Consider the following 27,973-nt stretch of genomic DNA (forward strand, 5'->3'; position numbering starts at 1 on the left):
CTGTACTAAGCTTCCACCTTCTCTTCCCTCCCCCACTGTAATGTTCCTTTACTACTTTTAGACCCCCCGTCTCTTCATTCAGAAAAGGACCATTGCATTAGCTCTTTTATTTTTCTCCCAATTTTGTCCCCTTCTAGATTCTCTTATTTCTCCTCCTCGGGGTCCTTTGTTTCCACCCCGCCACTCTCATTTCCCCAGAATTCTCTCTCTTGTCCTGCTTCTCTCTACTCGTATTCTCTTTGCTGTCTTGCCAGCCTCTCTTTCTCATCCCTGAGTACCCCCTGACCCCCACCATCCCACTCCTTAACTGTCCCTCTCCTCCTCAAAATCCCACAGCCTAAGGGATATCTGCACATAATAATAATAATAATGGTATTTGTTGTGTGTTTACTATGTACCAGGCACTGTACTAAGTGCTGGGTTGGATACAAGTAAATCGAGTTGGACACAGTCCTTGTCCCATTTGGGGTTCACAGCCTCAATCACCATTTTACAGATGAGGTAACTGAGGCACAGAGAAGTGAAGTGACTTGCCCCAGGTCACACAGCAGACAATGGTGGAGGCGCAATTAAAACCCATGACCTTCTGATTCCAAGGCCTGTGCTCAATCCACTACACCATAGTGCTTCATGCACATGATTCCCGTTGCTGTGCTATGGTCCCTACCAAGACCCAAGCTGAGGATGAGGGCAGGGTCTAGGCCGCCCAACCGTGCCCTGAGCCTGTGTGATTTTTTTAAGAGCGGGTATGGGGCTGGGAGAAGGGGCACTTCAAAGCCGAACGGTGGCCCAAGCCTAGCCAGGACTCTGGTTCCAAGAAGAGATTCAGTAAGGAAGCAAGAGGAGGCAGTAAAGAACATTCAGGAGATTGAAGGAGTGCAAAGTGACAGAGAGGTGCACAAGAGGGGAGACGGCAAAAGCAGAGAGAAGGGGAGCCCTTACAGAAACTCGACGCCTCAGAAAGCACGTCCTGCAGAAAGCAGCGATGGGGGAAGACTGGTGTCTGCAACATTGTTCTGAGTGGGGCGCAGCAGAGGGAGAGCATGGACCAGGAGAGCCTGCAGGGACGGAAATGACTGGCTTTAGTTACAGCCGGGATGTGAGGTGGGAGCCGGAAGGTGACTGAGTCAGAGATGGCACTGAGGTTGTCACGGTGATCAGCTCAGTGGACAGTGAGTCACTGGTGAAGCGGCCCAGGGAACAGTGGGCCCTGGGTGGGCCTAGAAGTTTTTCAGCTGGATAGACTTCATGGTGCTGTTGGCAGATGCTGGGCACAGCTTCTTACCCAGAGCCTCCCAGCACAGGAGGGAATGGTGGGTTGTAAATTCCCAGCCCTCTTTTCTCTGGCTGGCTTGTGAGCAATCAGTTGGTGGGATCTATTGAGTACCTGCTAAGTGTGAAGCAGCATGCCCTGGAAGCAGCATGACTTAGTGGATAGAGTATGGGCCTGGAAATCAGGGTGTAAGTTCTAATGCTGGCTCTGGCATTTGTCTGCTGTGTGACCTTGGGCAAGTCCCTTTTCTTCTGGGCCTCAGTTCCCTCATCTGTAAAATAGGGATTGAGACTGCGAGCCCTATGTGGGACAGGGACTGTGCTCAGCCCGATTTGCTTGTATCCACCCCGGTGCTTAGTACAGTGCCTGGCACATAGCAAATGCTTAACAAATGCCATAAATTTTTTTTTTGAGCTGGAGGCAGAGAGTACACACAAGTTCCCTGCCCTCCAGGAATTTATAATCTACTGGGGAAGGGGAGGGTGGGGGACAAAGTGTGGGAGTTGGGGGAAGAACAAGGGTATAACAAAATGATGTAACTCTGATCAGGATGAAGTTGCTATTTGAATATTCAAATAGCTAATTTACTCACATAATTGCCTCCACTTTTTCACCTTATTTTTGCAACCCTCAAATGCCAGGGATGGTAATTACATTGAGAATTAAGTCTAGCAATAAGGGGAAGGAGGGAGGAGGTGGAAAGTAGGGGGGAAGGAAGAGAATGGTAAGAGGACACTTGAAACTGTGTCTTCAGCAACACTCCTGCCCCTTTCTCCTCTTCTTCTAGGGGAGTTGGCTGACTCTGAGAGGTTGTATCCACAATGTTTTGAACCTACTCCTTTTCCCACCCTGGTGTATGTCATTGTCACTGCTTAGAAAAATCTTTCACTTCCTCCTCAAAAATTGGACTGGGGAGAGAGAATTATGCAGCAGGGGCAATTTTGTGACAAAATATGGCTACAAATAAATATACATGGTCATAAGTTTTATAAGAGGTCTTGGGCTGTTGCAATTAGGTTGCTGTGGATTACTCAAGGAAGGCTTTCTGAAGGAGGTGAGATGGTATGAGAGCTTTTAAAATGAACTGTGGCCTAGTGAAATTATTATTGCTATTAATAATAATGTTGCTATTACATTTATTAAAGGCTTCTCTACTAAACACTGGCTGGGGTGGATCAAGATGGTCAGTATAGTACCTATCCTACACAAGGCTCACAGTCTCAGAGGGAGGGAGAGCAGGCATCTTATCCCCACTTAATAGATGAGGAAATGGAGGCACAGAGAGGCTTAGCAACTTGTCCAGGATTACCCAGCAGGTGTAGGGCTGAGTTGACCTTATAAATTGGGTCTCCTGACTCTCAGCACCTTATACTAGTGGTGTAAGGCAGGGAGGCAGGTGGGTTTTCAAGTCTGTCCGGTCTGGATGTTGCCGACTCGGGACAAACTTAGCTGCTGAGTGACTCGGAGATATAGATTGTAAAATCTCAATCCCCATTTTACCGGTAAGGTAACTGTGGCACAGAAAAGTGAAGTGACTTGCCCAAGATCACACAGTAGACGAGTGGCGGAGCTGGGATTAGGACCTATGGCCTTTTGACTTCCAGGCCTGTGCTCTATTCACTACTAAGCGCTTGGGAAGTCCAAGTTGGCAACATATAGAGACGGTCCCTACCCAACAGCAGGCTCACAGTCTAGAAGGCGGAGACAGACAATAAAACAAAACATGTAAACCAAATAAAATAAATAGAATAAATATGTACAAGTAAAATAGAGTAATAAATCTGTACAAACATATATACAGGTGCTTTGGGGAGGGGAAGGAGGTAAGGCGGGGAGGAGGGGGAAAGGAAGGAGGGGGCTCAGTCAGTAGTTCTGACCTACTGTGAACTCTTCCAACAAGGCTGATAACCTGCTAACAGTCCAAGTTAGGGGTGAGACTGTAAACTCGTTGTGAACGAGCGTTCGGTATATTGTCCTGCACAGAGTAAGGGTTCCATCAAAAAATCACTGACTGATTCCCTGTTCGTTCGTGGTCTAGCACCTCCATTCCACCGTTGTGCTTTAAACCAAAGGAGCCGAGTGGAGAATTTGGGAGTATTGTTGTGCCTGGTTTCCCCACAGTAGGAGGGGTATGTGGGAGTTTTCTTGGTTTTGGGGTTTTGTTTTTGGGTTTTTTTGTTCCCCCAGGCCAGATGAGATCCTGGTCTTGGGGATGCCTGTGACTCAATCTGGTGAGTGCTCGTGGAGATTGCCTCACTCCAGGAAATGTTAAAATAACTTTCTTTTTCATCTTTCTTAGAAAGTTAGGTCCCCGCCCCCGTCCCCCCCACCTCTCTGAGTCGCGGCCCCCACCCCAACACAGCCGGCACAGAGGGTTGCTTATGCGGTGAGGTCAGTGCCAGGCTGCCAGGGTGGGGTGGAGACTGAGGCAGAAAGGTGGTTGGGGAGTTTTCTTCTGCCCCGCCTCCCGACCAGCCTGAGCAAACACTGAAAACTCCAGCCATCCAGTACCACTCCTCCCTCTGGCCTCCCCAGCTTCATCGGGCCCACACTTGGGGAAGAAGTTTCCAGCTTTGGACTGGCGCGGAGACTGTGCTGTTCTTGGAAGGCTCCAGCAAGGCTTTCCCAGCATGGGGAATTCTCCCTTGGACTCCCTCCCTCGAGGCTCTCCTTGGGGCGCGGACCGACGCAGGGAACTCAAGAAGTGGTGTAAGGCAGAGAGGCAGGTGGGTTTTCAAGTCTCTTCGGTCTGGATGTCACCGACTCGGGACCAGCTTAGCTGCCGGGTGACTCAGAGATATAGGAACATTGAGGTAGGGCTGGGCAGCCTGCGGGTCTTTTTTTTTTAATTTTTCTTTTGAGTGGTATTTAAGTGCTTACCATGTGCCAGACACTATGCTACATGCTGGGGTAGTTGGACACAGTCCATGTCTCACACGTGGGGCTTACAGTCTTAATCCGTATTTTATGGACGAGATAACTGAGGCACAGAGAAGTGAAGTGACTTTCCCAGAATTACACAGCAGATAAGTGACGGAGTTGGCATTATAACACAGGTCCTTCTGACACCCAGCAATGCAGGTGATAGTATACTGCTTCCTTATTTCTTCTTACCCTGGTCATCTGGGATGTCTTAGGGAACCTTTGTTCAGAGGGGTTCCAGGGGAGTGGGTTGAGTCGGGGGAGCACCTGAGCCAGCATGGCAGAAAGGTTTTTCCAGCCAAGCAGCAGGGTGCTTCAGGCCGCCCCTGGGGTGAGCACACTACACCTTGGTAGGTGAGCTGCAGTGGGGGAGCCCCAGGAGTGCTAGCGAGTAGGATGAGGAGAGAACGATGCAAAGGGGCAGTAGGGCCACAGAGACGAGCAGATCTTCGAAGGGGGAGTGGGTCCGCTCTGGGGACGCTTGCTCGGACCTTTCCACCCCGAGAGCTTCATCTCGTTGAATCCAGGCCATGGCAGATGAGGCTGGCTGCCACTCCCACCCCGGCCCACGCTGTTCCCGAGTTGGCTGGGGGGGGTCCTGAGGCGGTGCCGTTCTGCTCCGGCCGAGTATATGTCTATAAGTTGCCTATTTGTACTTCCCAATTGCTTAGTACAGTGCTCTGCACACAGTAAGTGCTCAGTAAATATGATTGAATGAATGAATAAGCTTGCTGGCTGACTGACAGACTTAGCTCCGTGTGTGGGACTGAGAAGCGGGAGAGAGAGCCAGCGTTCCTGGATTTCCCTCGTGTTGGGCCGGAGGTGGGTAGCTTGCCCATCCTGCCCCAGGAACATCACTGGTGCTACAGTGGCAAGCCTCGGCACCTTGGGGCCTTGCCGGCAGCAGTGGATGGAGAAACTAAAGGGCGGGGGTCAGAGGTTGTGCTTCAAGATGGAAAGGGAAGTTGTTTTGAGGCCTCTGTAGTCCTGGCTGGATTGCTCTGCTGCCTATATCAGTTGATCAATGAATGAGATTTACTGAGCGTTTACTATGTGCAGAGAAATGTAGTGAGCACTTGAGAGTGTACAATACAGCAGAATTAGCAGACATGCTTCCTGCCCATAACGAGTTTACTGTCTGTATCTGCTTCACCTCTCTCTACAGGGGCTCTTTTCTCTTGCTCATTGTGGGCAGGGAATGTCGTTTATTGTTATACTGTACTCTCCCAGGCGCTTAGCACAGTGCTGTGTATACAGTAAGCATTCAATAAATACAATTGAATGAATAAATAAATCTTTCCCGGGTGCATTGGCTGCATTCTACGTTTGGGGAAAGAGCTTTTTGGAGTCCCGGGACCCCGGAGAAAGTTGCTGACAGCACTTCTATACATACCTGTAATTTATTTTCATGTCTGTAACCCACTGTAGACTCTACACTTCTTGTGGACAGGGAACATGTGTACTCTGTTATAATGTACTCTCTCAAGCTCTTAATACAGTGTTCAGTGAATGCGATTGATTGACCCAATCGAGTTCCATCTTGAGGAAGCCTTCACCCCCAACAGGCCTGAGGGGCAGGTAGCAATGTGACCTGGGGCAGACCAAGAGGAATCCCTGGGGAAATGCTTGAAAATTCTCCCCAGGTGAAGAGAGGAGTTAGCTTGGCAAAAGGGCCCTTGACTCCTCGAAGTGCCTTCCTGCAGTAGTGTGCTCTGTGGCATGCTCTTCCATTGTTGTCTTGCTCCTACATCTGGGTGTATTGTCATCTTCCTTCCCATCTACTCTCCCTTAGTTTGTAAGCTGTCTTGCCTTCTAGGATTTCAGAGGCAGTCACAGTCTGCTCTGTTAACAGATTCTGGATTGAGTGATTTATTTCAGCCCCATTGAGCACAGCTATGTCTTTCCCGGGAAGGCAGCTGGTCTCAGGAGGACAACTGCCCATGGAACGGTTCCGCTTTGACCTTTCTTCCCAAACAGGGAGGCCCCTAAAGGCCTAAAGCTTTGACTTGGAGCAGTGAGAGTAGAGTTACACTTGCGCTGGGGTTGTCTTCCAGCTAATCAAGAGGGCTGCCTATTTTCAGAAACGTCTCTGCTGACTGCAGTCTCTGGGAAACAGAAGATTGGGGCCCCTAAAACTGGAGGGGGCAGTCATGACATTGGTGCCCTTTGGGGGACACACTTACCCCATCACCCTTGACCAAGAGAGATGTTGGCTAGTGGGATCTATCCTGACTTGGCATTCTCTTGTAGAAAACGCATGCATTCTTCTGGCAAAACATACTATTTCCTAAGCATTTGTGTCCGCGACTTTGTACAGACCAGAGCCTGTAGCCTCTGCCTTCTACAGTATAACCAGGGCTCAACAAACACACTCCTCTCCTTGAAAAATCAAGGCAATCCGCCTTGGTTATTTACAAAATATAGCTGCAGGAGGCAGAGAAATACTGAGATAAGCCCTAAAACAGATGGATAAGCCAAAAATGGCATGGACAGATAGCAGCACAGAGCACCTCAGAAAAAAATTATTTTACCTAATGGACTAAGACATTTATATGCCCCTGAATGTAATGGCGCACCTTAAGGAAAAAATGGTCTTAAACTAAGATTTGAGGTTAGGCAGTAGTCAGTAGCCTGAATCCTCTCTTTTAACTGCTCTTCCAATTCTCAGGTGTACCTGCTAGCAGATAAGATGTAGGAATCCTTGCAAACGAAACAGTGGTGACGATTTTACTTGAACTTACTAGGAGCCTTGCATTAATATTTAACTTTTTTTTCCTTCTCCCTCCCTCCCCCAACTTTTCTCTCTCTCTCTCTCTCTCTCTCTCTCTCTCTCTCTCTCTCTCTCTCTCTCTCTCTCTCTCTCTCTCTCTCCCCCCCCTTCCTCTCCTCTCCCCACACCCCCACCTTGTTTTCCTTTCCATCCATTAGGCAATACTGAATGGTACACAACTTGAGGAGGTCTCCTAGCAACCTTCCTTAGGCATCCTGCCTGCTTTTAACTGGAAAGCAGGAAAGAGGCCGAGCAATTGATGAGTTTGCCCTGGGAGTGTATACAGAGGTGAAATTGAAGGTGAACATGGGTCAGAAGGTCACAGGAGGAATAAAGACTGTGGACATGAGGGACCCAGCGTACCGGCCCCTGAAACACGAACTCCAGGGTCTGGACTACAGCAAGCCCACTCGGCTGGACCTGCTGTTGGACATGCCTCCGGTGGCCTACGACATCCAGCTGCTCCACTCATGGAACAACGACGACCGGTCACTGAACGTCTTCGTCAAGGAGGACGACAAACTTATTTTTCACCGGCATCCGGTGGCCCAGAGCACGGACGCCATCCGGGGCAAAGTCGGCTACACCCGGGGGCTTCACGTGTGGCAGATCACGTGGGCGATGAGGCAGCGGGGCACTCATGCCGTCGTCGGGGTAGCAACCGCAGATGCGCCGTTGCACTCGGTGGGGTACACAACCCTCGTGGGCAACAACCACGAATCCTGGGGCTGGGACCTGGGGCGCAATCGGCTGTACCACGACGGGAAGAACCAGCCCAGCAAGACCTATCCCGCCTTTCTGGAGCCGGATGAGACTTTCATCGTGCCAGACTCTTTCCTCGTGGCTCTGGACATGGACGATGGGACCCTGAGCTTCATCGTAGACGGCCAGTACATGGGTGTTGCCTTTCGTGGACTCAAGGGGAAAAAACTCTACCCGGTTGTGAGTGCGGTCTGGGGCCACTGTGAAATACGGATGCGCTACTTGAATGGACTTGATCGTAAGTATTTCTTCTTTACAAGTATGGGCCCTGTGCACACATCTGTCTGGTTTGGTCATCCCTCCTGGAGAGCACAAGGTGCTTTAGTTTCTGAGCACAGATAATAATAATAAAAATAATAATAATAATAATGGTACTTAGTAAGTGCTTACTATGGTCCCAGAACTGTTCTAAGCACTGTGACAGATACTAGTTAATCAGGTTGGACACAGTCCCTGTGTCCATTGTGAGTCCACAGGGGGCTCACAATCTTAATCCCCATTTTACAGATAAGGGAACTGAGGCCCAGAGAAGTGAAGTGACTTGCCAAGTAGCAGAGACTGATTAGAATCCAGGTCCTTCTGGCTCCCAGGCCTGTGATATATCCACTAGGCCATTCTGCTTCTCTGCAGAGGTGATACAGAGGTGACCTTCAGATGCCTTGGAAACGGACACTTCTGTGGTTGCAGGGCTCTTGGTTTGTGTGGTTAGGAGACCCAAAATACCAGCTGATAATAATAGTAATAGTGGCATTTGTTAAGTGCTTACAATATGCCATGCACTGTACTAAGAACTGCAGTAGATAGGTGATAATCAAGTTACACTCTTTGTCCCAAATGGGATTCGCAGTCAGGTCAGGAGGGAGAACAGGTTTTGAATCCCGATTTTAGAGTTGAGGAAACTGAGGCACAGAGAAGCAAAGTGACTTGCCCAAGGTCATGCAGCAGAGCCAGATTTAGAACCCAGGTACTCTGACTCCCAGGCCTATATTTTTTCCAAGGGGCCGTGCTGCCTCTTAACCTCACCTTCCACTTGCCTCGCATCCTGGCAGCACCATCATACCTGCCTGGGGGTCACAACCAGGTTGGAACTTCTAGCAGGATAAGTGCCCCCTTTTTTTGTTTTTTGGGGTTTTTTTGCCCATTTTTTAATGGCATTTAAGTGCTTACTATGTGCCAGTCACTGTTCTAAGTGCTGGAGTAGATACAAGCTAATCAGGTCCATCATGTCCCACATGGGACTCACAGTCCTTAATCCCTATTTTTTACAAATGAGGTAACTGAGGGACAGAGAAGTTAAATGACTTGCCCCAGGTGACACAGCAGACAAGTGGCAAAGCCAGGATTAGAACCCAGGTCCTCTGACCCCAAGGCCCGTGCTCTTTCCACTAGGCCATGCTGCTTCTCATTGGTGACCTTGAACTGGCTCTCCCACCCTGCTATGTTCCATGGGATTCCCCATATCTTGTGATTTTGTAACAGAGGCAGCTCCTTGGCCAAGCCCCTTTCCCTGCTCTCCCTGGGTAATCCAAGTCTTCACAGGCGTGTACTGGGGGGCCAGTCAGGAGAGGTGAGTGCTAAAGACTCTTGGGCTCAGAGAGCTGAGTGGCTTTTCTGAGCATCACTTGCCTGCAAAGGTGTGAGTTACCCAAGAGGAGTATAGGATGGTAGGAGGTGGGATGGGAGCCCAAAGGGTGAAGGGGGTGGGTGGAGACAGACTTTCTCTGTGAAGTGCAGATTCAACAGGGGCCTTCCTGATGGATTTCTTCTCACCTAAAAAGAGCAGCTGTATTATTACAGCTAGTCCCAAATGATTCCGCTTTAAAATCAGTGGGGGATGTAGAATTTGAAGGTGTTTGTGTGTGGGACTTGCAGATTAGAAGACTGGGTGGCTTTTTGTTGTCGTTGCCTATTCAGCGCTAGAGAGCTGCACGGCCCTGAAGAAGCTGGGACGCTCTGGCCGTATCCAGTTTGGGCTAGTCACCACTTCATCATCATCATCAATCGTATTTATTGAGCGCTTACTGTGTGCAGAGCACTGTACTAAGTGCTTGGGAAGTAAAAATTGGCAACATATAGAGACAGTCCCTACCCAACAGTGGGCTCACAGTCTAAAAGGTCAGCCCCCATCCTTGCATGGGGGAGAGCAGAGCAGTGTGCTTTCCTCTGCCCTCCCGGCTGATGTCACCCCCAGGAGATCCAGATCCTTTACTAAGCTGACCTTCGGGGCAGGGCGGAATCTGGCTGGTGCTTGAGCACTTCTTTACCCCAAAAGATGGCACTTCCCACCACTTGGGGTAGAGATTTGGAAGCTAGAAGCAAACATGGCTCTTTTCCATCATCCACCCCCCTTTTCTTCCCCACAGCGGGCAATGGAAGGGAGAAATAGCCTGGTTGGAGATGAGTAGTGGTGAATATTTTAACTTGGAAAGCCTCTTCTTTCCCTCCAGTCCCCTTCTGTTTGGCCAGGAAAATGAAAATAGTCTGACCGCCGGGCCTGCTGCTCAGCAGAGTCCAACCTTCCAAGGCCGCTCGGTCCTGACCTGAAACAGCCCTGCTAGATACCCCGAGTCATGGGACTCTTCTGGGCAGATGCTCCCAGTAGTGAATCCAGCGGCATTTGCCGGGGGAAAGAACCTCCAACCTGGATTGGGTAACCTGGAGAATGAGCTCTTCGGGCCTCTCACCAGATGTGAAGGGACCAATCCTCCCTCCTCCTTGTCCAGCTGACGGGGGATAGGCGGGGGCGGGCAAAGCCGCGTCAGAATTTCTAGGAAGTGAATCTCAGAGGGCTTTGTGGCACCGGCTGCTCAGGCTTAACCATCTCGGGTCAGCCCCACCATTCATTCAATCGCATTTATTGAGAGCTTATTGCGCGCCGAGCATTTTACTCACACACCAGTGAGGCATGAGTTTGTTGGGCCCACTCTGATGCTCTGCCTGCAATGGGAGCACAATAAATCTGACTGTGGCCGATCATTTGACTAGGGTGGGATGCAGTTAGGTACTTCTGAGGGACTTGTGGGCAGTGCCAAATGGCACGCCTGTGTGTTTCCTCTTCCTGTCCAAGCTGACCAATCCAGGATCCCAAGGAGGCTGGACCTCAAGAGCCACTTCAATAGCCACTTCAGAAACAGTTCTGATATTCCCAACAGTGATTTTCTGCCTCTGCACCACTTCGCTATTTAGCCCAGTGCAGGATCCAGTACACACACAGTTGCTGGGAGGGGTGCAGAAGCTGTACTGAATCATGTGTGTTAGGCAAATAAGAACCTAAAAATTCGGCAGAAACCAGGTCTCGGGGGGCTTGGGGCTCACGCTCAGCCTCATTTCTGCTAGATGGAGTCATCGCCCTACTTCAGCAGCGTGCTGGCGTCTCCATGTATCAGAAGGGAATGCCCAGCCCTTCTCTCCCCACCCGCTTAAATCCAAAACTTGTTTGGGAAATGGACTGCCAGTCTGTCAAAGCTGAAGTCTGTGGGGCGGGGAGTCGCTGCGCTTACCTTCTCCATCTGGATGGTAGCCAAGGTTGCCCTTGGGATCCGGTGGAGCCTCCACCTCTCGCCGCTCTGGACTCAGCAAAATTTGGAACTGGCCGCTTCATATGACAAGGGGGCCCGACTGGGGTGCTGGACCCAGTGGCTTAAAGCTGGAGTGTTTCAAGTGCCTCCTCCCATTTGTCTAAGTCTTAACTGAGCAGGAAAGAAAAGATGGGAGACTCCAGATCCGCGAACATTAACCAGTCTTCTGGGCAGGCTTCCCTGGTTACAAAAACTGGGTAAACTGAGACCTCTCCCTCATTTCCTACTAATTAACCTGACCATCTCCTTCACTTTTCTGTTAGGGGCTCTTTCTTGAATGCAGGTTATGCATGGATCCAGCCACCTTGGGCTGGGAGGCAGGAGCCTGATGCCTTGCAGCTGCCCTGAGCCAACCTTCCCCATCATCCTTTTCCCTCCTCTGCCCTTGGCTCCCCAGCAGGTTGAGGGGGATTGAAAGGCTGAGGCTACAGTAGCTTCCTCCCCAGGGATTGATTTGCCATACTAGCAGCTAAAGGCCTTCCCCCACTAAGCCCTCAGTTCCCCTAACCCCTCACTTCTGCATCACCTGTGCACTTGGATCGGTTTCCTTTAGTCTCTTGATATTTACCCCACGCTCAGCCCCACAGCACTTAGGTACATATCTATCATTTATTTTAAGGCCTTCTTTCTCCTCCTCAAGACTGTAAGCTCCTTGTGGGCAGGAACTTGTCTACTAATCGGTCAAGCAATTGTATTTATTGAGTGCTTGCTGTGTGCAGAGCACTGTACCAAGTAGTTGGGGGAATACAATTTATCAGAGTTCATTCATTCAGTCGTATTTATTGAGCACTTACTGTGTGCAGAGCACTGAACTAAGCTCTTGGAAAGCACAATTCAGCAATAGAGACAATCCCTGCCCATAACGGGCTTACAGTCTAGAAGGGGGGAGACAGACATCAAAACAAGTAAACAGGCATCAGTAGAAATAAATAGAATTATAGATGTATACCCATTAGATATGTTCTCTGTCCACAAGGAGAAGCAGCATGACTTAGTGGAAAGAGCATGAGCCTGGGAATCAGAAGGACCTGAGTTATAATCTTGGCTTTGCCAATTGCTTGCTGTGTGACCTGGGCAAGCCTCTTAACTTCTCTATGGCTCAGTTTCCTTAACTTTTTTTTTAAATGGGAATACCTGTTCTCCCTCATACTTAGACTGTGAGCCCCATGTGGGACATAGACTGTGTCCGACCTAATTAACTCGTACTTACCCCAGTGCTTAGAACAGTGGTTGACATATAGTAAGTGTTTAACAAATGCCATTTTTTTAAAAAAGAGCTTACTGTCTACCAATTTTGTTTTATTGTACCCTTCCAGGTGCTTAGTAGAGTGCCTCACACACATTGAGCACTCAGTAAGCACTCACTAGAAGCATAGTGGCCTAGTGGATAGAGTACGAGTGTGGGAGTCATAAGGACCTGGGTTCTAACCCCAGCTCTGCCACTTGTCTGCTGTGAGACCTTGGGCAAGTCACTTCACTTCTCTGTGTCTCATTTACCTCATCTGCAAAATGGGAATTGAGACTGGGAGCCCCATGTGAGACAGGGACTTTCCAACCAGATTATCTTGTATCTACCCCAGCATTTAGTACAGTGCCTGGCACATTGTAAGCACTTAACAAAAACCATTATTACTATTATTATTATTATTATGCATACCAGTGTTTATTTGATTAGAAGCCGAGCCCTCCTGCTAGCCCTGTTTCCACTGATGGAAAAGGGGCAACGCTTGGCCCAGCATCCTAGACCCAGAGAGTGGTAGAGCCAGGGTTATGAATCCCCAGTCCCTAATTACCTTGCCTGTTGCATACTTCTCAACTAAGCAGACAGGTTTCACCGGCCTCTATTAAAACCTGAAGCCCGATAAGGGGGTTCGTCTTAGTGCTGTTTTCACTTCACAGCCTCTTGCCCACAGTTTCTCCTCAGATTGGATTTAGCAACGTGAGGGATCTGCCAAAACCCTGTAACCCAATATCTGCCTTTGCCCCTTCTATCTATAGAGTGATGTGGCAACTCCTTGTAAAGGCTACAGTGACCCCTACTCCAGAGTCTGGCTTCCATTGACAGCTCTGGCAAACTCCAGTTCATTCAGATTCTACTCTGGGGTGGGGGAAAGATCTCTGTTCAGAGAAGCCACCAGAAAGGACAATCAAACGATCAAGTCAGTGGAATTAAATGAGCAGTTACTGTGCCCTTACTAAGCACTTAGGAAACTACACTACAGTATTGATGGTAGACAGAATCTCTGTCCTCAAGGAGTTTACAGTCTAGTGGGGAAGGAACAACTGTCAAGCATAGTCAGTCTGTTGTATTTATGGAGTGTTTATTGTGTGCAGAGCACTGTACTAAGTGCTTGGAAGACTACAATATAAAAATAAACAAACTCTATGCCCACAATAAGCTTACAGTCTAGAGAGGGGAGACAGATATTAATATAAATAAATTATAGATATGTACATAAGTGCTGTGGCACTGCTAGATTAGAAACTGCTGGAGGGCAGGGATAGTGCTTATTAGCTCTATATGGTACTCTCTCAAGTGCTTAGTACAGTGCCTTATCATAGTAAGCATTCAGTAAACATTACTGACGGATTGGCTGGAACCAGAGATGCTGATGTTTTTTCTAAACAAGATGGTTCAAGGTTCACTTAATAATGATAACGGTGGCATTTAAGTGCTTACTGTGTGCCAGGCACTATACTAAGCGCTGGGGTGGATACAAGCAAATTGGTTTGGACACGGTCCTTGTCACACACGGGGCTCCCAGTCTTAATCTCCATTTCACAGTTGAGATAATTGAGGTCAAGTGAAGTGACTTCCCAAGGTCACACATCAGACAGGTGGTGGAGTTGGGTTTAGAACCCAGGTCCTCTTGATGCCCAGGCTGTATCCACTAGGCCAAGCCACTTCGCAGTTGTGCTTTCTTTGGAGAGGAAGAACATGGTGGAGAGGAGCTCCTATTGCTTCTGCCATGCTGGGTGCTCATTTCCAGGCTAACAAAGCTCTGATGTCCTAATGCTCTGGGCTCCTAAGCTGGGTTGGTCTCTAGGGGACACGCGATAGGGTTGGGGCATAGACTCTACTTGTGGCTCGGCCCCCTGACCTCCACAGCTGAGCACTGGCAGTGCAGGGAAAGCCTGTAGTGAATGAGGGACCGGGGGTGTGGTGGGCTGATCCAGCAGAGGCCAGTGCCTGTCCTCCCTAGAAACGTGGAAGGAAAGAAGTTGATGCGTAAACACTGGCAGAGCGGCCAACTCTCCCGCCCTTTGGATGAATTTTACTGCTGCTTGTAAAGGAGCTCCCTGTTAGGTGGGGGGCACTCTGCTGATTCAGTGAGCCATTTGAAAATCGCTCTGAAATCAAGAGTCCTCAAATGCATGCCAAGGCCCAGGCCCGCTCCTGGACCTTGGGGTGGGAAGAGGTGGTGTTGGACTTGAGTAGTGCTCTACTAGGTTAGTCAGTCAATAGTTTTTATTGAGCACTTATGTGGAGAGCACTGTACTAAGTGCTGGGGAAAGTACAATTTAAAAACACACATTCCCTGCCCACAATGAGCTTTGATCTTTGACCTCCCCTGGCTGCGCTGCCCTTCCCTCCCCTCCCTCCCTCCTTCTTTCCCTCCTTTCCTTCCTTTCTTTTGCACTCCCATCTGTCCAGGTTCTTCAGTGACTGCTGCCCTGGAGCATCTTGCAAAAGCTGGAAACCCATGGCCAGAGCAGGCTGGAACAGCAGCTGCTGAAGCACCAAATCGGATGGGAGTTGCTGGACCTCTCATGAGGCTATTTTCCTGAACCCATGAAGGATTTAACTCTGCCTGCTTAATCAATCAATTGTGCTTATTGAGTGCTTGCTGTGTTCAGAGAACTCTACTAAGCACTTGTGGGAATAGTCAGTCAATTGTATTGAGTGCTTACTGAGTGCAGAGCACTGTACTAAGCGCTTGGGAGAGTACAGTATAACAATAGACATATTCCCTGCTCACAATGAATAAAGTGTGCAGATCCAGTTCATTGTGGTATTAAGTGCCAAGCAGTGGGGTCATCCCCACTCTCAACCCTCTCTGCTACTCTCCCATCCTTCCCAGCAGTATCTTCTGATGAGATCTCCTTCCTCCTCTCAAGTGCTACTCCATCCACCTGTGCTTCAGACCCCATTCCCTCTCATCTTATGAAATCTCTCGCCCCTTCCCTCCTCCCCTCCTTAACTTCCATCTTCAACCGCTCACTCTCCACTGGTTCCTTCCCCTCTGCCTTCAAACATGCCTATGTCTCCCCCATCCTAAAGAAACCCTCTCTTGACCACACCTCCCCTTCTAGTTATCGCCCTATCTCCCTCCTACCCTTCCTTTCCAAACTCCAAGAACGAGTCGTCTACACGCACTGCCTCAAATTCCTCAACGCCAACTCTCTCCTTGACCCCCTCCAATCTGGCTTCCGTCCCCTACACTCCACTGAAACTGCCCTCTCTAAGGTCACCAATGACCTCTTTCTTGCCAAATCCAACGTCTCCTACTCTATCCTAATCCTCCTCGACCTCTCAGCTGTTTTCGACACTGTGGACCACCCCCTTCTCCTCAACACACTATCCAACCTTGGCTTCACTGACTCCGTCCTCTCCTGGTTGTCCTCTTATCTCTCTGGCCGTTCATTCTCAGTCTCCTTTGCAGGCTCCTCCTCCCCTCCCATCCCCTTACTTTAGGGGTTCCTCAAGGGTCAGTTCTTGGTCCTCTTCAGTTCTCTATCTACACTTGCTCCTTTGAACTCATTCGCTCCCATGGCTTCAACTATCATCTCTACGCTGATGACACCCAAATCTACATCTCTGCCCCTGCTCTCTCTCCCTCCCTCAGGCTCGTGTCTCCTCCTACCTTCAGGACATCTCCATCTGGATGTCTGCCCGCCATCTAAAACTCAGTATGTCCAAGATTGAACTCATCTTCCCTCCCAAATCCTGCCCTCTCCCTGACTTTCCCGTCACTATAGATGGCACTACCATCCTTCCTGTCTCACAAGCCCGCAACTTTGGTGTCGTCCTCGACTCCGCTCTCTCGTTCACCCCTCACATCCAATCCATCACCAAAACCTGCCAGTCTCACCTCCACAACATCGCCAAGATCCGCCCTTTCCTCTCCATCCAAACCGCTACCTTGCTGGTTCAATCTCTCATCCTGTCCCGACTAGATTACTGCATCAGCCTCCTCTCTGATCTCCCATCCTCCTGTCTCTCCCCACTTCAATCCATACTTCACGCTGCTGCCTGGATCATCTTTGTGCAGAAATGCTGTGGGCATGTTACTCCCCTCCTCAAAAATCTCCAGTGGCTGCCTGTCAACCTATGAATCAAGCAAAAACTCCTCACTCTCGGCTTCAAGGCTCTCCATCATCTCGCCCCCTCCTACCTCACCTCCCTTCTGTCCTTCTACAGCCCAGTCCTCACCCTCCGCTCCTCTGCCGCTAGCCTCCTCACTGTACCTCGTTCTCACCTGTCCTGCCATCGATCTCCGGCCCACGTCCTTCCCCTGGCCTGGAATGCCCTCTCTCCACACATCCGCCAAGCTAGCTCTCTTCCTCCTTTCAAAGCCCTACTGAGAGCTCACCTCCTTCAAGAGGCCTTCCCAGACTGAGCCCCCTTTTTCCTCTCTTCCTTCCCCTCCCCACAGTACTTGTATGTATATTTGTACAGATTTATTACTCTATTTTACTTGTACAAATTTACTATTCTATTTATTTTGTTAATGATGTGCATATAGCTTTAATTCTATTTGTTCTGACGACTTTGACACCTGTCTCCATGTTTTTTGTTGTCTGTCTCCCCCTTCTAGACTGTGAGCCCATAGTTGGGTAGGGACCATCTCTATATTTTGCCAACTTGTACTTCCCAAGCGCTTAGTACAGCGCTCTGCACACAATAAGCGCTCAATAAATACGATTGAATGAATGAATGAATAATTAGATCTCCCACAGAGGGCTCAGGCTTTAAGGGTTAGGAAGAACAGTTTTCTTTACCTTCGTTTTACAGGTGAAGAATCTGAGGCTCAGAGGCCAAGTGACTTGCCCAAGGTGTCACAGCAGGCTAGTGGCAGAGCTGGAATTTTTCAAGTCCCAATTTAAAGGTTCAATTCTGGGTCCCCTTCTTTTCTCACTGTGCACAATTCCTTAGGGAGTTCATCCACTCTCTCGGTTTTAACTATCACCTAGTTGTACTTGCACTTCCTGAGCACCAAATGGGTTCATACACTGTTCTTGCACTTGGGAAGCACACAAGCAAGTGGCACATTGCCGGCCCACAAGGACCTTATGCTCTAAAGAGGGAGACATACATGATTGTATTTATAATTCATTGATTAGAATGAATCATTAATATGTATTCATAAAGTGGTGAGGATGGCTGTAAGAAAGGTGCTAGAGATGGCTTTTGGGTTTATGAGACTTGGAGTGCTGGCACTTAATCAGGGAAGACATTTTAGAGGAGGAGAGTTTTCTGGAAGTGTTTGATGGGGAGGGCTGTGGAGGGCTGTGGTGTGTTGGATTTGGAAAGAACTCGGGGAAGAGTGTGAGCAAGGTCACAGAGGCAAGAGAGTTAAGAACAAGGTACAGTTAGAAGATTAGCTTAACAGAATTGAAGAGAGCAGGATAGGGAGTAGCAGATGAAGAGCATAGATAGTGTGATTTGGTGGGGAGCTTTGACGATAATTATGAGGAGTTTTTACTTGCTGCAGAAGTACACTGGGAACCAGCAGAATGTCTTGAAGAGCGGAGAGATGTTGGCTGAGCGAAACTTCAGAAAGATAATCTGTACAGTAGCTTGTACTATGGAATGGAGAGGGCAGGTAGTCCAATAACAAAGCTGATCGAATGGTCTAACCGCAATATGCCCAGAGCCTTTACCAAAGTGGTAGCGTTTTTGGTGGAGAATGGGTGGATCCAGGAGATGTTGTGTAGGAAGAACTGGCAGGATTTGGTTAGAGATTGATGGAGACCGAGGAGTCAAAGATGACTCCGAGTCTGAAAGCTTCTGGGACAGACAGGATGGTGGAATTTACTGACCTGAGGTAGGAAAGTTAGAAGTAGACTTAAAAAGGAAGGAGTGTGTTGTGTTCGTGGTGATAGCAGGACATCTCAGTGGGGGTGTCCCGGGGGTCAGAAGAGACTCAGGGCTGGAGAGATGGATTTGGGAGTTGTCCTCAGAGAGGAGGTAGCTGATGCCGGTGTGTGAATGAGTTCCCTGAGTGAGTGTAGACTAACAAGAGTAGGGGCTCCAGAACAGAGCCTTGTGCCCCCCCCCCCCCCCCCCCCCCCACACACACACAATTAAGGGACAGAGGTAGAGGAAGGAGACCGCAGAAGAAACTTGATGTGGATGACTCCTGAATCTATCTGGCTTAGCCCCACCTCTCACCTCCTCTGCAATTAGATATTTCCTGCGGGCATAACTGGCTGAATGTCCTGCCTGCACCTCAAGCTCAACATGTATAAAACTGAAATCATCTTCCCTCCCAAACTTAAGTTCTTACTATGTTCCAGGCACCATACCAAGCACCGGGGTAGAAACAAGCTGATCAGGTTGGGGACAGTCCATGTCCTACACGGGGCTCACAGTCTTAATCCCCATTTTACTGATGAGGTAACTGAGACCCAGAGAAGTGAAGTGACTTATCCAAGGCCACACAGCAGATAAGTGTCAAAGCCAGTATTAGAACCCAGGTCCTCTGACTCCCAGGCCTGTGGCCTTTCCACTAGATCACACTGCTTCTCTAAGTTTCCCTTCACAGATGATGACACTACCATCCACTCCATCTCTTAAACCTGTAAATTTGGGATTATCCAGGACACCACCATCCCTTTCAACTCTTATAGTCAGTCTGTTAATAAATCCTGTTTCCTCCGCAACATTTCCAGGATCCACCCTGTCTTCCCCATCCAAACGATCAGACACGCTGGTTCAGGCATTTGTTGTATCCTGCCTTGACTACTGCATCAGCCTCCTCACTGGTCTCCCGGCCTCCAGTCTCCCTCCTCTCCAGCACATGCTTCATTCACTCTGTTGCCTGGATCATTTTTCTAAAACATCTTTTTGTACACATAACCCTTGTCCCTTGAAACCTTCGTCGGCTGCTCATTCCTCTCGTCATTGAGCAAGAACTCCACCACTCTCTCCACCTTCAAAACAGACCTAAAAATCACATGTCCTCCAAGAGGCCTTCTTTGACAGCCTTAATTACCCTACCCACCCTTCCCTCTGCATCGACTATGCACCCAGCTGTCTACCCTTTTTAACATATTTAAGGGCTTACTAGGTGTTAAACACTGTTCTAATTGTTGGGGTTAGAAGTTAATTAGGTTGGACTCAGTCCTTGCCCCGTGTGGGGCTTAGAGTCTAAGTAGGAGGGAGAATAGGAGAACTGAGGCACAGAGAAGGGAAATAACTTGCCCAAGGTCACCCAGTAAGTAATTGGCAGAGCTGGGATTAGAACGCAGGTCATCTGACTCCCAAATCCGTATTCTTTCCACTAAGTCAAGCTGCTTCTCTAAGTACTTTGATGCTCACCCCAGCCCCGTGACACTTACATATGCTTTTACTTTTTTATTTCCCCAGCTGTAATTTATTTTAATGTCTCCCTCCCCCAGTAGACTGTAAACTCCTTGTGGGGAGGGACTGTGCGTACCAACTATATTGTACTGAACTTTCCCAAACACCATGTAGTGTTCTGCACACAGTAAGTGCTCAATAAATACCATTGATTGATTTTTAACTCCTGACCATTGGCTTTAAGCCAGTTCCACCAGTTTTCTCCACCCAACTTATCCTCTCTCTTCTCCCACTTCAACCCAGCTTGCACTTTTCATTTCTTTTAAGTTAACTTACTCATTGGGTCTCATTCTCACCTCCCACCTCTAATCCCCTGCTCATTCCCTTTCTTCTGCCTGGACTTATAATGTGGTATTTGTTAAGCACTTACTATGTGCCAAGCATTGTACTAAACCTTGGGGTAGATACAGAATAATCAGGTAGGACACGGTCCTAGGCTCAAATGGGGCTCACAGTCTAAGTAGGAGGCAGAACAGGTATTGAATCCTCAATTTACTGATGAGGAAACTAAGGCACAGTGAAGTTGTGACTTGCTGAGGTCACACAGCAGGCAAGTGGTGGAATTGGGATTACTATATTGTACTCTTCCAAGTGCTTAGTAGAGTTCTGCACACAGTAAATACAACTGATTGATCACCTAAGCTGGAGAAAGATTAGAAACAAAGACTTTAACAGACCTCTCCCTGCCATCCTCCAACCCCTTCCACCCACTATCTTCTGCGCAGAACCTACCAGGACAATCATTCCAAGTGGTCTAACCAGACTCTGGCCTGGGGGTTGCTGACTCAGAGGGTGTGGGGTGAATGTGGAAGATTATTTATCTCACCTCTGAAACAAAACTCTGAGAGAGAGTGCTTATGAACCAAGGTTTCAGGCCATGAGGAGCCCCTGTGTCCTGGCTCAGATCCTGGTCTTGTCAGTCCACCCTCCCTCCTTGGTCTTCCTGTGAGCCCAAGGGATGTCACTTGGCCACCCTGGCCCACCAGGCTGAGGCCTCTCGAAGATTCTGATCATCGCCTGGAAGGGGGTGACCCTAGAAATGCCTCAAGGACTCTCTGGGGTGTTTCATTTTGTGCTGCTCACCTGCCTCTCCCAAAGGGAGCATGAATCCCAGCTCCAAACACCTGAATTCCAAGTAATGTTAAACTCCTGACACAGCTTCTTGTCACCTCATCATTGGTGCTTCCTATGTGCCAAGCACTGTACTAAGCGTCAAGGTCAATCAAAAGTCAACAGTGAAGAGCTGGTCCTGCTCCCAATCTAAGTGGAGGGGAGACAGGTAGGACAGTGATGAATCACCGAGAGTAACATAGCAAATTAATAAGACCATCCAAATGAGGAAAGTTTTTTGTTTTATTTTTTTTAAATGCTAAAATAAGATTCAGAGGAAACCTCATTGCTTCTTGCTCCTCATTGCTCCAGTTGGTGGCCCTAAATTATGGCACTCACTGTGTTTTCAAGTTTAGGAAGGCAGGCATCAATCCCGTGGGCCCAGGTGGGATGAGGATGGCTGTCCCAGTTGACGGAAGGGAGGATCCCATGGTTGTGGGGGACTCAAGGCCACTCCGGCTCAACCTTTATTGAGTGGCTGCAGGGTGGGAAAGCAGCATGGCCTAGTGGAAAGAGCACAGGCCTGGGAGCCTGAGGACCTAGATTCTAATCTTGGCTTTGCCACTAGTCTGCTGTCACCTAAGGCAAGTCACAACTTCCCTGTGCCTCAGTTTCCTCATCTGTAAATGGAGAATTCAGTACCTGCTCTCCCTCCTACTTAGACTGTGAGCCCTATTTGGGACAGGGACTGTGTCCTCCCTGATTATTGTGTATCCACCCCAAGGTTTAGTATAGTGCTTGGCACATAGTAAATGCTGAGCAAATACCACAACTGGGCAAATCACTTAATTTCTCTGGGCCTCATCTGTAACATAAGGACTCAATTCCTGTTCTCCCAACTTCTTGAAATGGAGCCCCATCTGGGACTTGATGATCTTGTATCTACCCCATCGCTACACACGTTGTAAGCATTTAACAGATACCATAATTACTATTCTGAACGCTGTGAGGAGCAGGGAGCATCTTCAGGTCTTTCTTCCTCCCTACTCCCTCCATCTGCCCATCCCCTGACCTTGCTTCCCATCCTCATCCCTTCATTGTGGAAGGGAAAAGCTGGGTTTCCGTCCACAGAGGCCTACAACCTCGTCTGTCACACCCCCACTCTTTCCTTAGAAGCAGCTTGGCGTAGAAGAGCCCGGGCTTGGGAGTCAGAGGTCGTGAGTTCTGATCTCGGCTCCACCAATTGTCAGCTGTGTGACTTTGGGCAATCAATCAATCAATCAATCAATCGTATTTATTGAGCGCTTACTATGTGCAGAGCACTGTACTAAGCGCTTGGGAAGTACAAATTGGCATCACATAGAGACAGTCCCTACCCGATAGTGGGCTCACAGTCTAAAAGGGGGAGACAGAGAACAGAACCAAACATACCAACAAAATAAAATAAGTAGGATAGAAATGTACAAGTAAAATAAATAAATAAATAAACAGAGTAATAAATATGTACAACCATATATACATATATACAGGTGCTGTGGGGAGGGGAAGGCGGTAAGGCGGGGGGATGGAGAGGGGGACGAGGGGGAGAGGAAAGAAGGGGCTCAGTCTGGGAAGGCCTCCTGGAGGAGGTGAGCTCTCAGCAGGGCCTTGAAGGGAGGAAGAGAGCTAGCTTGGCGGATGGGCAGAGGGAGGGCATTCCAGGCCCGGGGGATGACGTGGGCCGGGGGTCGATGGCGGGACAGGCGAGAGCGAGGTACAGTGAGGAGATTAGTGGTGGAGGAGCGGAGGGTGCGGGCTGGGCAGTAGAAGGAGAGAAGGGAGGTGAGGTAGGAGGGGGCGAGGTGATGGAGAGCCTTGAAGCCCAGGGTGAGGAGTTTCTGCCTGATGCGCAGATTGATCGGTAGCCATTGGAGGTTTTTGAGGAGGGGAGTGATATGTCCAGAGCGTTTCTGGACAAAGATAATCCGGGCAGCAGCATGAAGTATGGATTGAAGTGGAGAGAGACACGAGGATGGGAGATCAGAGAGAAGGCTAGTGCAGTAGTCCAGACGGGATAGGATGAGAGCTTGAATTAGCAGGGTAGCGGTTTGGATGGAGAGGAAAGGGCGGATCTTGGCAATGTTGCGGAGCTGAGACCGGCAGGTTTTGGTGACGGCTTGGATGTGAGGGGTGAATGAGAGAGCGGAGTCGAGGATGACACCAAGGTTGCGGGCTTGTGAGACGGGAAGGATGGTAGTGCCGTCAACAGAGATGGGAAAGTCAGGGAGAGGACAAGGTTTGGGAGGGAAGACAAGGAGCTCAGTCTTCGACATGTTGAGCTTTAGGTGGCGGGCGGACATCCAGATGGAGATGTCCTGAAGGCAGGAGGAGATGCGAGCCTGGAGGGAGGGGGAGAGAGCAGGGGCAGAGATGTAGATCTGGGTGTCATCAGCGTAGAGGTGATAGTTGAAGCCGTGGGAGCGAATGAGGTCACCAAGGGAGTGAGTGTAGATTGAGAACAGAAGGGGACCAAGCACTGAACCTTGGGGAACTCCCACAGTAAGAGGATGGGAGGGGGAGGAGGAGCCTGCAAAAGAGACTGGGCAAGTCACTTAACTTCTCTGTGCCCGTTACCTCATCTGTGTGACTTTGGGCAAGTCGCTTCACTTCATGAAGCAGTGTGGCTCAGTGGAAAGAGCCCGGGCTTTGGAGTCAGAGGTCCTGGGTTCAAATCCCGGTTCCACCAATTGTCATCTGTGTGACTTTGGGCAAGTCACTTCACTTCTCTGTGCCTGTTACCTCATCTTTAAAATGGGGATTAAGACTGTGAGCCCTCAGGGGGACAACCTGATCACCTGGTAACCTCCCCAGCTGTTAAAACAGTGCTTTCCACATAGTAAGCGCTTAATAAATGCCATCATTATTATTCTCCATGCCTGTTACCTCATCTGTAAAATGAGGATTAAGACTGTGAGCCCCATGTGGGACAACCTGATAACCTTGTATCTATCCCAGTGCTTGGCACGTAGTAAGCACTTAAATACCATTATTATCATTATTAGAAGGTCCACTGGGGAGGGAAGTTACAATGGGACTCAGTGGCTGGAAGGTTTCCAGAACAGCGTGGGAGCCGGTGGGTCCATCCGTGGATAAGAATCCTGGTTGTCAGTGAGGGGTCCGTGTGAACCCTGGAGTGCAGAGAGCCCCCAGCCACGACCCTCCAGCAGCTAGCCAGAAGGCCTGCAGGAGAGCCAAGCGGGCAGATGGGAACACTCTCCTGGCTTCTGCCTGACCGGAAGGCTAACTGAGGTGAAATCAGGGAACAGGCTCTTCGCACCAGGAAGGCAGGGCGTGCTGACCCTGTCGGGGCAGTAGGATTTGAGCCAGCCTGTGCAGGATGTGAAGGCTGCAGCTAGAACAGGTTGTTAGCTGTTGGAAAGCTTCTGTGTTGGCTCTGCTCTGGTGGGCGGAAGCTCAGCTGCCCTGCAGGCACGAGGTTCAGCATGCGTGGTCCTGATCTTGGGCTGGGGCTGCAGCTGGCTGGGGTCGAGGGGAGGGGGAGAGAGAGAGAGGGAGGGAGGGGTCAGAGGAGGGAAAGGCTCAGGGAAATGTAGCAAAGCCTCCTGACCAGAGCCAGACCAGCTGATGGTCTCCTCAGGCCAGTTATCTATTCTCCTCAAGTGGAATTTTGCCAGAGACCCAGAGTTCAGAAGCAACTCCGTGAGCTTTCATGCCTGCCTCCTGAGACCACCCCCTGAGACCTTCCAAGACCACCCCCACCATCACCACCACCCTTCTTATGGTATTTAAGTGCCTGGCACTTACTGTGTGCCAGGCACTATAATAATAATAATAATTGTGGTATTTGTCAAGTGCGTACTATGTGCCAGGCATTGTAATAAGTTCTGGGGTGGATATCAGCAGATGGTGTTGGACACAGTCCCTGTCCCATGTGAGGCTTACAGTCTCAATCCCCATTTTAAAGATAAGATATGTCTACTTGTGCTTTCTGTACTAAGCACTGGGGTAGGTACAAGCTAATCAGATTGGACACATCTGTGTTCTTCATGGGACTCAGTCTTCACTCCCATTTGACATAAGAAGTAACTGAGACACAGAGAAGTGAAGTGACTTGCCCAAGATCACATAGCAGACAAGTGGCAGAACTGGGATTAGAACCCAGGTCTTTCTAAAATCCCAGGCCACTAGGTCACACTGCTTCTCCTGACAGCTGTCCCCACACTGCCATCACCTCCAGAGTGGCCGAGGCAGCCTGAGGTTTTCAGATGCTCAGAGAACCATGTGGCTTTTCTCCAGGGCTGCTGCCGACCTCTCTGGGCCTCCACACCCCCAAAGATATCTGGAGAAGGGACACAGAGTCCCCTCTGTCCGTGGCCCCACCCCTGCCTTGAAGCAGTTACAGTGAGCATGAGAAAGGATGGTTTCCCTTTGGCTGTCAGCACGGACACGTAGACTGGGCGGGAGAGGTGGGGTGCTCGCCCCAGATTCCAGGTTTGGGCTAGGGCTGCGGTGTTGTCCTGGTGGGAGGAGGGCTGGTCCCCGCTGATCTGGCCACCCTAGAACGGGTTTTTCCTCTCCTTTGCATGGAGCTCTGGGTCTGTTCCAGAATGAGGGTTAGACTGATGTGTATGTTTGTGTGTCTTTTGTCCTCCGCAGCAGAACCACTGCCCCTGATGGACCTCTGTCGCCGCTCAGTGCGCCTCGCTTTGGGCAAGGAACGTCTGAGTGAAATTCACACCCTGCCTCTGCCAGCCTCCCTCAAGGGCTACCTGCTCTATCAGTGACCGCCGGCCGGCTGCAGGACTCCCTCCACCACATAGCTGCCTTCAGGAATACCAACCAGTGCCCACCTGAGGAGCCTGCCCTCCTGGGACTCTCCTCCCCTCCTCCCTGGCATCGCCAGGCTGAAACTCCCTCCCATCACTTCCCACCACCCACTCCAATCACTGAAGCTCCTTCAGTCACCTCCACCGGCCTCTCACTGTTCTCTCTGGCTGTCGGTCCTCCCTGTCCCCACCAGAGCCCATGCCAAATTCCAGCTAACCCCAAAACCAATGAGGTCTTCTGTCTATCCCTGGAAATGGCCTCTGTGCCAAGAGAGGCTGAGCCTCCTGCAGACTGCCTTCATCCTCCTTAAAAAAAAAACACAATGGAATAAACAACACTTAGAGGAATTAGCTCTTTAGCTCTGGGGGTAAGAGACCTCTCCACCTCTGCCCAGAGAGAAAGACATTCCCTTAGCATCCCAAACTTTATCAAAGTCTAGAGGGAAACCATCTCCAGTGAGGAGCTGGAGAGATGCTTTCAGCCCATTGGCAGTCCCAGAGCTATCCGGGGCGGCCCTGGGCCAGAAAAAGAAAGTGCCGCAGTAGGTTAAGCTTCTAACACCAAAAATGCATCACGGAGCCTTTTGAACACAAAGCCTGGACCTGGACAAGGTGGAAAAGCAGCAGCTAGTGTCAGTCCCGTGAGGGATGTTCTCACCCTGCATCCTCATTATTTATTCTCTAAATAGACAAAAAAGAGTCCATTATTTATTCCATGTAGAAAATCTTTGTTCTGTCCCTTCTGTCCGCTGGGTCCTCTTGCCCCGGCCACACGTGACCCTGGTCCTCCTTACCCCCCACACCCCCGCCAACCTCCTTTTCCGGCGGCCGGATGGATGTTTCTGAGTTGACCTGTGGTTTTGGAGAGAGTTTGGGCAGTGGCAGAGGCCTGCTGCCCTGGGTCCCTCCATGACTGGAGGTGCCACGTGCAATATGGACGTCTTCATCGGACCCACCTGGATCAACACACAGGAACCCTGCCCTCCTTTCCCGTACCCACCCACCTTCTTGCTCTCACAAGGGGTATACTTCCTTTGGGAGGGAGGGTTAGGGTATGTGTGCTAAAGTGTTCCTGAAAACAATTTGGCCAAAGCATATCCTCCACTTGGGAAAACCGCCTGAAAATTTTTTCCCTTGGGGTTCTTGGGCAGTATCTGTTGGGGGCATCCCCCTGTTCCCGTGGCAGAAAGCAAGGCCGGCCCTTTTGGCCAATGGTGAGGGAGGAACCGTCAAGGCTCACCTCACTCCCAGCGGGGGACAGCCCGTGAGGGGAGACTGATTCCTACCCTCCTTGTCAGGAATTCCGGCGGAGGAGTCAGTCGGAAAAGCTGTCCGGCTCCTCATTCAAACACGGCCTGTCTCACGACTCCGAGCTAAAGTGCTCTCCTGCTGCTGCTCCCGCTGCTGCCGCCGCCACCACCACTGCCAACCAGGTAGAGAAATCTTCCAAATGACTCCAGGCCTCCCTAGTGTTGCTTCCAAGTAGCAGTCCGTGATGCCACCTTGTTTTGCACATTTCTTCCGTCTCCACCTCTTTTCTTGGGATCCAAATTTCATTCAGTTCTGTACAGGTACAATAGATGACTTTATTTGTTTAAAATGTTTAATATATACTTGTCTGTATACAAGATGTGTTTTTAAACAGCTGCTGTAGGGTACCTTTTTTAAAAAATCTACTTGTAGAGTATATTTTTGAAAGCCCAGAATTGGTGCCAAGACCACCCCCTCTCCCCCATTTATTATTGTTTGGGACTGTTTGGGGGAGGGAGGGGAATCTTCCATTCTCTTGCCGGTTGGGTGTCCTCCACATGTTGCACAGGAGAGAATTGAGCCCTTCCGGACAATAGCTTTATGCCGTGACCAGTCGTCTTCCAGCACACTGGGAAGTGCGGGGGAGAAAGGGTCTCTCCCATTTCAGGTCCCTGCCCCTTTCCCCAACATGGTTGCTTGTACAGTTTTCAGTCTCTTCACTTTCTACTTTATGGCTGTAGATAATATTCAGTATCCTAATAATGAAATAAAATTTATTAAATATAAAGGCCTGTGTATAGTAAGCTGTCTTTGGGCCTGTAGGTTGGGGGGCGGTCAGGGAGAGGGAGGGCAGTGTGGCTTAGTGGAAAGAGCACGAGTTTGGGAGTCAGAGGATCAGGGTTCTAATTCTGGCTCTGCTACTTGTCTGCTGTGTGACCTTGAGTAAATCATTTC

General features: G+C 49.7%; 1 protein-coding gene across 1 annotated transcript in view; it reads left to right on the plus strand.

Annotated features, from left to right (window-relative positions):
• The window catches only part of SPSB1 (splA/ryanodine receptor domain and SOCS box containing 1), a 118,812-nt gene extending 91,892 nt beyond the window's left edge, over nucleotides 1-26,920 (plus strand). Inside the window, exons 2-3 of the mRNA XM_038746500.1 lie at nucleotides 7,124-7,965; nucleotides 25,599-26,920. Of these exons, the coding sequence (XP_038602428.1) occupies nucleotides 7,272-7,965; nucleotides 25,599-25,726 (822 nt within the window). The 5' untranslated portion in view covers nucleotides 7,124-7,271 and the 3' untranslated portion in view covers nucleotides 25,727-26,920. The remainder of the gene's footprint in view (nucleotides 1-7,123; nucleotides 7,966-25,598) is intronic.
• Nucleotides 26,921-27,973: the final 1,053 nt, after the last annotated feature.

This window comes from Tachyglossus aculeatus, chromosome 5, assembly GCF_015852505.1.
Source record: "Tachyglossus aculeatus isolate mTacAcu1 chromosome 5, mTacAcu1.pri, whole genome shotgun sequence".
NCBI classification, from domain to species: Eukaryota; Metazoa; Chordata; class Mammalia; order Monotremata; family Tachyglossidae; genus Tachyglossus; species Tachyglossus aculeatus.